This window comes from Hippocampus comes, unplaced genomic scaffold (assembly GCF_001891065.2).
Source record: "Hippocampus comes isolate QL1 unplaced genomic scaffold, H_comes_QL1_v1.1 scaffold13, whole genome shotgun sequence".
In the NCBI taxonomy this organism is placed as follows: domain Eukaryota; kingdom Metazoa; phylum Chordata; class Actinopteri; order Syngnathiformes; family Syngnathidae; genus Hippocampus; species Hippocampus comes.
In genome coordinates, this window is record NW_017805532.1 from 1047075 (window position 1) to 1057944 (window position 10870).

The 10870-nt window shown below is 44.8% G+C and overlaps 1 protein-coding gene across 3 annotated transcripts in view; it reads right to left on the reverse strand.

The window, feature by feature from the left end:
• Positions 1-10870, reverse strand: part of vps13a (vacuolar protein sorting 13 homolog A) — a 30283-nt gene that overhangs the window by 10577 nt on the left and 8836 nt on the right. For all 3 annotated transcript variants that reach the window (XM_019878062.1, XM_019878061.1, XM_019878064.1), the window contains exons 22-48: positions 10619-10736; positions 9837-9981; positions 9274-9382; positions 9015-9190; positions 8769-8928; positions 8454-8533; positions 8308-8367; positions 7574-7772; positions 7364-7480; positions 7191-7294; positions 6945-7112; positions 6322-6632; positions 5988-6135; positions 5194-5353; positions 5007-5131; positions 4466-4635; positions 4062-4312; positions 3630-3814; positions 3420-3563; positions 3101-3310; positions 2882-3025; positions 2097-2198; positions 1587-1739; positions 1264-1522; positions 901-1061; positions 715-818; positions 11-311 (exon numbers count right to left, since the gene is read on the reverse strand). In XM_019878062.1, the coding sequence (XP_019733621.1) occupies positions 11-311; positions 715-818; positions 901-1061; positions 1264-1522; positions 1587-1739; positions 2097-2198; positions 2882-3025; positions 3101-3310; positions 3420-3563; positions 3630-3814; positions 4062-4312; positions 4466-4635; positions 5007-5131; positions 5194-5353; positions 5988-6135; positions 6322-6632; positions 6945-7112; positions 7191-7294; positions 7364-7480; positions 7574-7772; positions 8308-8367; positions 8454-8533; positions 8769-8928; positions 9015-9190; positions 9274-9382; positions 9837-9981; positions 10619-10736 (4364 nt within the window). The remainder of the gene's footprint in view (positions 1-10; positions 312-714; positions 819-900; positions 1062-1263; positions 1523-1586; positions 1740-2096; positions 2199-2881; positions 3026-3100; positions 3311-3419; positions 3564-3629; positions 3815-4061; positions 4313-4465; positions 4636-5006; positions 5132-5193; positions 5354-5987; positions 6136-6321; positions 6633-6944; positions 7113-7190; positions 7295-7363; positions 7481-7573; positions 7773-8307; positions 8368-8453; positions 8534-8768; positions 8929-9014; positions 9191-9273; positions 9383-9836; positions 9982-10618; positions 10737-10870) is intronic.

A 10870-nucleotide genomic window follows, 5' to 3' on the forward strand; every position in this document is an offset into this window, starting at 1 on the left:
AAAGCCGTACATTGAGTTTATAGGTGATCGGGTAAGGCAGCAGATTTCGTAGGAGGACACAAGGCCACAGATGGAGAACATATGGCACGTCAAAGTTGCCCCCAATGCCGCCTGTGTCTTTAAACGTCACTGCGTCCTTCACAGGCACAATGTTGACCGTCAGCACGTCGCCCGGATTGCCGCTGCGGAGGCACTCCTGTTGAATGTGAATCTTGGGCTCCTGGGGGTTGATATCGTCGTAGCTGAAGCCCTCCGAGCACTCAAACTGGTCACCGTCTTCACCTGTGACCGGCTGGAGGCTCAGCTCAGACCTGAGAAGAAAGGAGAGACGGTGGTGTGACTCATGCCACGACTGACGGCGTGGTTGGCTATAATTCATTTTGGTCACCGAAAGTGTCAGGTCATTAATTACAGTTTCTGACTTTTTTTTCCTTCTACTCAATATTTTGGGGGCAGCTTCCATATTTGGTGTGTCCCTGCTGAAATGCACTGCTCTCCACTTGTGTTTGACCATTTCTCCGCCAAATGAACGCATACACAAGTTCACCACATTAGCTGACAAGTGTGATTCAGCAATTTGGTGATCAAGTGCTGCTGCTGTCTTCAACATGAAGCCACCCCTTTGCTCCGCCCCTTGTAGTCAACACAGGCCAGACTTGTGATGACCAAAATGACTAAAATGCTTTGTATTAATACGTAAAGGTGTACAGTTACCTGTACGAGTCCAGAGGGACACAGTACTCCTCTGTGGGTAATGAGGTACCCAAATATGTTGACCCCTCAAACACTTTAAAGGGGATGGAGAAATGGTTGATGATCTGAAGAAACGAGAAAGAAAAAAATAAATAAACAAACAAATATTTTGTGACGTGCAACAGACACACGTGTGCGTCGTCGTACCTGGAAAGGCGAGCGGATCTTGATGTACTTGCTACCTTCCATGGAATACACCTGACAGACCAGGAAGCGCGTGACTCCCGACACCTCGTGCATGACACTATACATTCTCCGTCCAACTTTAATCAAGGGGATCATGCTGGCTGATGTGTGACCCGCTGGAGCTGTGAGAGCATTTACAACATGGGTGAGCAAAGTATTTTATCTATCTCACTGAGTATTTACTTCCTCAAGCACCCTTTAATATGAGGCATGAATTTCGGGCGACTCGTGCCCGGGTGCATTACTGGGCCTTGTTTTAGCCATGATTTCAGGTCTTTAAATGTCACATACATGAGTGAATACATCTGAGATAGTTGTACGTACTCGGTTGTATGTAGAAGTCCTTTTCACTGAGCGAGATCATTGCTGAGAACTGGTCCGACTCGGTGGTGACGGAATAGTCCATCCCGAGCGTTTGGCCGTCCTGAAGCTCGACAATATGGTCGTTGCTGTGCGTGGCGACCGGGGAAAACATGTCGCTGTACTGGACAAACACGGGCAGGCCCAGGCGGTTCTTCACCACAAACGGAGCCTCGTCCTTCTGGAAGCACCCGGCCGTCTCTTTGGCAGCGTCGGCAAAAGCCTGTGGGGATGCAGTGTGGTTTGAATATCCCAGAACAGATTGTCAGATATTTCTCTGTTCTCACCTTGCCCAGGTTACTCAGCATAGCAAGTCCACATTTGGAGAGGGTGACATTGAGCTGGTCCTTGCTGCTGATCAAAATGACAGTCTTGTAATCAGGGACATTGTAATCCACCTCATCTGCCCACTCGATGTTCTTCAATGGCTTTGTTTTCATCTGCTTGTACAAGTGAGAAACAGTCAGTCAGGGTTGCTTGATTTAAAGCAAAACTTATTTCAATCAATGTTTTCTGGTAAAAGTAATCATTTGCCAGGTAATCATGTTTGGAATTAGAATACTACCGGGACTTACTAAAATTATTTGTGGAATTCTTGTGCCTCAAATAGTTATTGGTGATTAGTAAGTGACAGTGTCTGCAAGCATAGGATTTTGTTGTTTGTTAACATTACGTGTACTGCTTTTATGATAGCTTGTAATGAATGTGTATAAACAAATGGATAAGAAAAAAAAAATACAAAATCCACATCCATGTTTTTAAATAATGATTTTTAGAACATGCAAGTGTATGACGACCTTGAATTCCAATTTCCAGGGTCGGAATCCATCTCTCATCTCATCCTCTAACGGCTCCAGCAGCGGCTCCCACACACCCACCACCTCGTTGTAGTAATGGACCTAAACGTTACATTGAACAGGTGAAATCGCACAATCCATCCGTCCGTTTTCTATCGCGCTTGTCTTCATGGAGATGGCAGGTTATCTCAAGGCTATCTCGGCTGGCTGGCTTTGGCTGAGGGGCAGAGTACACTGGGGTGGCAGCATTTACACTCACTGACGCCACCTTTTGCAATGTGGGAAGAAATCCTACACAGGATTGCCTGAGCTGACATTGAAACCGAGTACCACTCTGTGAGGCATATGAACCATTACAACACCGTACACACATGTTGCTAAAATTGTTCTTTATGTTCGCTTATTTATTTATCCGACTAAATCAATGTAAAAAAAAAAAATTCTCGCAATATTACAAGTAAAATGATGTCATACGAATAATTTTTGGGATAATTTCAATTATCCTCATAAAAGGGCAACTATCTCATGATTACAATTTACATTAGTTTATTTTTTTAAATTCATTTTTTAAATATTTCACACGGCAGGCGGTCTACTGGTTAGCACGTCAGCCTCACAGTGCAGTGGTGCAGGGTTCGACGCGGCTCCGGACTTCCTGTGTGGAGTTTGCATGTTCTGAGCATGCCTGCGTGGGTTTTCTCCGGGTACACTGGTTTCCTCCCAAGGGACACATGGCCAAAACACGATAAGCCTGCATCTGTCATAAACTACTATACTTGTCTTACCTCTAAATTCAGTTCACTCTTCAAGTTAATGAGCGTGGACCAGTTGTTGACATCTCCTTGGTAGGAGGATTTTGCCAGAAGCATGGGCACGGTGCGGTGGCCCACTCCAGCCTCCAACGTCACACAGATTGACTTGATGTCCATCTGGAGATGAAGGATGGACAATCTGTTAAATAAGGGTAACCCTTCTTTTAGTCTAACTATAATCGAGGCTTGTACCTTAAGTGACTCCCCCTGTGGGATGAGTGGGGCTGCTGCTTTCATGCTTGCTTCTCCCTGCTCCTCCAAGAACCACAGTTTGAGATCCTTCCAGTCCCGTTTCTCCCACATGTCCACAGGGACAGGACTTTCAATCTCCTCTGTGGTCTCCGTGGTGCGGTTAAAGGCCGACTGGATTGTGATGACCGTCTTGATGATAATGGGCGAAACCTGGATAAAGCGGTAGACAGTACAAAATCCCATAAAGTTGAACATCTGAGAATGAATGACAGTAACAACACATCCGAATACGTGTACAGCCCTAGTAAGCAGTCATCACCTTGAGCGAGAGAGAATTGATAGTGATCTCCATTGCCTGCGGGGATGTTGGGGACTGAGAACTTTGAAAGAACACCTGGCACGGCTGCAGAACTGTGGTCACGTTGTGTAGTCTCTTCTCCCTGAGGAAAGGACACGCCACCACCTAAAATAGACAAAGAAATGCTCTCAAAAACACTCTCGCAAGGCGATGACGCAAACAGCGTCAAACCTTGAGGTCTTGGATTACGGCCGTCATCCTTGAACTCTCTGCGTCGCTTTTCATGACTAACTCGCACTGCGTGGTCATCACCAGGGCCAGCGCGTCGGCACGCGTCAGGTCGGCCACGAACACGATCTCTGGGTTTCGCACGACGACGTTCATCTCGGACTTTGGCGCGACGGCTGGAGACGGAACTGTGACGCAAATATATATAAGATAATTCAAGAGCATGACATGTTTTTACTTCAGGTGCCACAGAGCAGATTCCCACTCAGGGTGCCATGGCACACAAGTGTACCTCATCTTTGAAATATTAAACAGTTCTAGAATCAAAGTATGATGAGTATTAAGGGTTTAAAATATTATCTTAAATATTATTATAAATACTTGAGGGGGAGGGCGTCCATCAGTCTAGGCTTTGTCTCCAATCCACTCACTCACTTGATTCCCCTGGCTGGGCAGGGATGTTGTTTTTATCTAGCGGAACTGGGTTTTTCTTGGCTTGCGGTGTTTCAGCAAAGCCTTGCTTGGTGGCTTTCAGGAAAACGTCTGCAACAGTAAGGAGGAACTCCATGCTGGCGCACAGGTACACATCCTGTACCACCGTGTCTAGGTTGGTGCCTTCGTGGCTCCGCCGGTAGTTGACCTCCACCATCATGTTTTTTTCCGTTCCGGGACGCATGGCCATCATCCTGAAATGGGACAATGCACCGGTGACACCCTCCGCCACACCGACACGTTGAAAAACACACAACTGGCGGTAAACGTCCACGGCCGTGAATGAATTTAGTACGGGAACCGTGTATTTGTAACCGGTAACCGGGCTCACTTCCCAACCCTCGTACCTTGGGCTGACTGTCTTGCTATTCGGCCTCTTGTCATCGAGGAGGCAGGTAGCCAGACGGACGGCGGCCTTCATGGAGCTGTCCGAGTACATGGTAAAGGAGGTGGAAATGGTGCCCAAGGTGAACTCGCCCAGTTTCAGCTCATTATCATGCGGCTCCAAAAGGAGAAGCTGGAAAATAAAAACGCAGTGTGAGCAAACCAAGCCCCACCAATTAATTTACCCAATTAAGCTTTTTAGCATTATTCTCGAATGTGTGTAAAGGCAGTAATTTTCATATATATTTTTAGCACTTAAGTTTTTGTACATTACCTTTATTGTCATTGTATGCATTACCACAAAATTTGAGGTTGCTAATCTTTGGTGTGCATTACAATATTGGAAAAAAAAAATAGCAGGTGTATACACTCTTTGTCTTTGTCCAAATACTTCATTATCTCCTGTTTTGGATCAAATTAGATTGTTCATGTCTACCTTCTGTTGTAGCTGTATAATGTACCACGCCACACCTGTGTTTGTTTTTTGAACTTGTAATTTATTACCTCATTCATATTGGGCTTAAATAGGACCAGCGCCATGGAGTCAATCTTGAAGTCTGCTTTCAGGGTTGTCTTCAGTTTGACATTCTTCCGAGTCTCCACTACAGCCGCTGTCACGACTGTGTTGCCTAAATTGATCAAAAATGTTGAGATTTTTCCCTAACTTTCTGGCCAACTCGTGAAAACTTACTGTTGGCTCTTTCTGCGTTTCCCGAGCTGCGGGATCCCTTATCAGCTGTCGAGTCTTCAGTGTGAGCTGGCGCAGAGGCGGTGACAGTGTTCGAGTTCTCTGAGAGGTTTTCATTGAGAGTCCTGAAGATAACCACCATGTCATCCTGGCTGAGGATCAACTGTTCGACAAGACACAGAGCATTAAAACGACGGTGAGCCCAACTTTTTCTGTAAAATGAGACGACTAGGTTGGCCCATTCAAATATCTACACTGTTAGGATAATTCCTTACCTCTAGTTTGATCAGTACTGCAGAACAAAATCAAATCCTCTTTCAGTATAACAAGATAAACCTTTGTCAGATAATATTTACAGTATGATCATCACATTGATTTCTCATGATGACAATTAGATTGATGAACAGATCTCCCTCATTTCCCCATTCACAAAATTGGGAAGTTCAGAATGTGTATTTGCAAGAATTTTGACTTGAGAAGCTTTTAATCCGTTTTCAAATCAGGGTTTCTTTTTAAAAATTTATTCAGAATTTTATGACCCACTGCTTTCTTTTGTCCATGATAAATAATTAAACAAACATTTTACACATTTGTGCAACAGGTGGGAAGCTGCAGCTTAGAATCTTAAAGAATAACAATACAAAATACTCAGTCATACTTTTGGTGTCTAAACCTATTCGGCCCTCGTGGCCTACATGATGAACTGAAAGTTTTTCACAGCCCTCGAGGTTTTGCACACAACATTATTCTGTTACTAGAAAAATATATACAACAATGTCACTAAGTTTAGAACTTACGCTCAAGGGCATAAGATGAGCTGTGATCTCAATGTTGGGTATGCTGTGGTACCAGTTGGACGAAAGATTCCTCTGGATCTCCACTTCCAGACTGATTGGCTGCAAAAGGTTGCTTTCACCCCGAAACACTCCATTAACAAATGTCGTCCTGCATAGAAAATGAATTCATGATGATGACTGGGCCCTTGAAACCCCTTTTTCATGACAAAAAGATGATCAAACGTTGACACTACGCTGGGTAAAAAATGTGGAAAAAAATGCTTCAGCTTTGACACATGTTGAGCCCCCCCCCCCCACACAAAAAGCGATAAAAAATGCATACGTGGAGTCATACCTGTACATCTTGAGGTCCGTGAGCTTGACTTCCATAATGTCCACCACAGGCGGGATCTTGCGGTAACTCTTCGAGGGCTGCTTGGCAAAGTGATTCTTGACCGACAGGAAGCCCAAGTCGGCCACCAGGACGTTGGGGGACGAGGACGACTGCGGGATGAAGATGACGGGCGCTTTGAAGTGAACGTTGAGAGAGATGCGAGTGCTGCGCTCCGACAGCTCTTTCACCACGCCGGATGCCGCCTTTTCGGCCGCCTGCTGGGTCACCTCGGCGACAGCCTCCTTGGCCTCTTGGAAGTTGTTAATGAACGCCTGCGGGGGTGGAGCACTTCAGATCGTGAACTGATGTCATTCATGCAAGTACCATTACTCCATTATAATCTCTGAAAAAAATGTATTTATGTAAACAGTACAATATAGAAATTTGTGAAAACGCACACTAGAGTAAATTAGGTGAAGCCAGAACTTTTTGAGTGGGGTGGCCAGGGTGACACGACGACTCACTCAGGGATGGGCAGAAGATGACCAATAAGTTCATTTTTATTTATCTGCGGGCGCTGTTAATACTTGACTGATGGAACCCACACAATAGGTCATAATGGCAGGAATACGTGCGATTCTCACCAGTATGGAGGACAAAAACTTGTTGAGGAAGATAACCTGGATGCATCCCACTGTCAACGTAACTGTGGTGTCAACCTGAGACATGTCAAAGTAGGCGTCTCCCTCGGTCGCGTCTGTGTGTTGGATCATTTGGAAGGCAAACACCTCCCTGTCTGCTATAGACACAGCCTAAGAGCAGAGATATCCGGCAAGGGGTTGAAAAGTTAATGTGGCGGCCATGAAGGTGAGATGAGAATGCACTTGTACCTTCTTATAGAAGGCGGTTTCGTGACAGTCAAACATGATGAAGTTCTTCAGGTTGGCCAAGACCTTCATCTCTCGCTTCCTCATCAGAACCTCAAAAACCAGGCCTAGGAAATTGAGGGAAGGAGTTTGTTAATGTAAAATGTACAACTAGATCGTCAATTCTTGAATGGTACCTTCGATTCTGATCTCCGAGATCATATCTTGCTGCCCTCGAATGTAAACCTTCAGAGAGCGCAGATCGGCTCGGAGGTGCAAATTGATGATGGCTGTGGTCTTGGAATTCTTTGGTGCTGTGAGAGCAGTAAGATTGTTGTTGGTATGCTTAGTTTGGTTTGAAATAACCTGGTCATCCCCCCACAAAAGAAAATCAAAGTTAGTGGTACTTTTTCTCTTGGCAATGACCGCCCCCTCCGTCTTGCCCTCGTCCAGCTCGTCCATCTCGTCTTCCTCACGGATGGTGTGAAGCTCCTCCTGCTCGCTCTCCTCCCTTTGGGTGTACTGTGGCATCAGACCGTTGAGGTAGTGCATGGTGTTGAGGAGCGCCTCCGTGTGGAGATTAACGTCCAGCGATGAGAAAGTCACCTGACGGCACATATTTATAGTCATCAGTGAACGTCAAGTGGTCGAGTGCAAAGTCCCACCTTGCCTTTATTGGGACAACGGTGAAGCCCTGCACACTCGCGGCTTTTCAAACATGAATTCACCTAGTCACTGTTTTAGATTGTTCTTCCGGGGGGGGGGGGGCTCAAATTGTTAATGGAAAACAGGTATTGGAGGTTTTTCCCCCATATCCCACTTTTTCAACAATTCTTCTGATGATATCAATTACACAGGGAATTTTGTTATTGGCCGGTTCCTATTTCCCATGAATAACGGTGGTCCAGTGTACATGCACACCGGCAATTAGGCCAAATTTGCACATAGCATATCAAAACGAGCAAAGGCCCGGTTATCGGCTGTCGATAAAAGATTATCCTGAGAAATTATGCTGTGGTGCGGAGAGTGCGAAGAGTGATTTTTTTTCCTCCTAGTCAACACGAAGTGACCGAAAATATGTTGAAGGAAAAAAAAAAATGCTTCAAATGTTTAGAATCGGTATGTGTGTATCAAACTTTACCTTGAGTAGCTGCTCTGTGTTATTGTGGAGGGACTTGAACTCAGGCCCGTCTTTCTCAGCCTAAAAATAGATCATCAATAGTTATATTATAAAAACACTTAAAAAGGGGGCACTTGGAAAAATAATCTTACAAGCCATTTACTTACTTTAATATACTCTAGTGTGAGCATATCGACCTCTGTGTTATCCAAAGTAGTGATGAGTTGAATTTCCTTGTTTTGGGAATCTACACAAGAAGCAAACATGGAAGTTAACGTTGCAAATATCTTTGTATTTACATGGACATAATATACATTGACCCGACAGTGATATAAAAGGCTAAAAGGGTATGCATTTGAATATGAATGCTTGTCCAGATGTGCCCTGTACTTGGCTGGCAACCAGTCAAGGGTGCACCCCTTCTTTCGCCCTAACCCAAACATAAGGCAGGATTGAGCCATTTTGTGGGCTAAAATACTGACCTGTATATTCGGGACACCTGAGGCAGATCTCCTTGAGGTAAGTGTTGGATGTCATGTCGAAGGTGCGCATTTTCAGCTCAGTGCCCAGGCCCTCCACTTCCAAGTGGAGCACTGTGACCTCCTGACAGCTGCCAATGAGGCGGCACAACTGGACACAGAACTTGAAACAAACATGCAGGTTTAAAAATAACGAAAGAGATTTACCTGGCTGTGCAAGTTCACGCTTGATGGGTGGAACAACATTACCTCGCTGATTTCAAACGTCATGACAAAGTCAGTCATGTTCTTCTGACGCTCCTCCTGTGCGACACCCTTTCGTCTGTTTAGGTCGGCGTAGCGCAGCGGCATGGGACTGTCGGGGAAGAACTGCTGCCCCGTGATAGGAGAGCTGGGGGCGTCGTAGAACAAGTCTTCTTCGGACCCTGAGGAGACCAAAACCCATTAGCATCCCATGACAGTGCGTGTGAATGTAAACAATAAGAGGGATCAAGATGACCAGACTCACCGAGTGAAGAAATGCTGATGGTCTCACATGACTCGAAAATCAGAGAGGAGCGCTTGTCGGTCAACTGCAGATGTCTCCTCGTTGACAATTGTGGTGTGAACTGCTTGGGCTTAGGAGACAGTACAAGTTCTACGAATATATAACACTCTGACAAATGTGTAGCAATGCAATTGTGCCTGTATTTAAGCATGAATATCCGAAACATCCCACTCTTGACTGAAAAATAACATTGTGCCAGTTTTAGAAAGTGAGTTTTAACAACCGCACACTGCAAGCTTGTTTTCACCAACTGAGAGAGAATACTGGATAGTGTGAAGTTTTGTTAATCGCAGGGATACATTCCATACCCACTCATAAGAGGTGCAATGTAGACACCACATTATGTCGGAAAAAAAATGTTTTACCCTTGCCACACGCTTTAGACATTTATAAATTCAACAGACTTGAATGTATACTTTCAGTCTTGAGGCTACGTATTACCGCACGGCTGCACATCTGCTTGTTAATTTGTGTGATGCTTTTAAGCTATTTCCCGGGTCATGTTGCCCAGCGGGTTCGCGCACCTTTGAAAGTGGGGGCACGCCAGTGTTGGCCGAAGCAGAATTCGTCCGCGGCAGTGGGATACTGTCCACCAGCTCCAGAACACTTCGAAGTTTGACGTCGGAGATTCGGAGGGAGAGCAGAGGAAGCTGTCCAGACAGTTTATATCTGGGGGGAGTTAAAGAGGAAATATGATTTGTTTAAATAGCTTATACACAAAGAGTTATCTTCAGTGCCTGCCCACGCATCAAGTGTGAAATGAAACAACTACTGTAAATCTTTTGTAAGTTGCCTATTTCTAAAAAGGCATAGTGACCCATTATGAATTTTTGTTTTAACAGTGGGGCTGCACTGTGACACATCAGTGAATATAATTTACATAATACCATCCACACAATGATTTTTTATGCCATGACTTGGCAGCTACGATGGGTGAAGATCTGCCAAGCATGAGTATGTCAAAACACACACAAAAAAAAGTTCAGTGTTCTTGGCTACATACACTGTTACTAACAACTTTTTTTTTTTAATACTTCAGCATTCAGCGGTCATGGAAACAAAAGTCGAACTCGGCATTGACCCAACAGTCCAGGGGTGCGCAGGATGAGCAGTGGCTCATTCGCGTGTGACAGGACCACCATCTTAAAACGGGCTAGAGAAAGAGATAGCTGAGTGTACTTTTACTTACAAAGTGTTTTTAATCATTCAAACCGGTCAATTTGAGCCACGACATGGTTAAATTGGATTCAAACACACCCTCACCAGTTATAAATTTGTCGTCTTTTTTTTTCATTTTTACACTTACTTTGCCATGCGTGAGTCTTTGACCACCATGGCCCTGCTGAACTCCATTTGCAAATCCACCGGCTCCAGGATGTGGAGCGGCGACTGCCTCTGCATGCGGGCCTTTTTCCAGTCGCCGTCTATAGCAGGGAAAGGTTTTACAAATCAGTTACACCGTGTCTGCAACTGTTAGCATTCATACAACAGAATACTAGCTTTATATTCACATTGAGAAAGTAAATATGTGACATGGTCTTTTTTTTTTTTTTTTTTT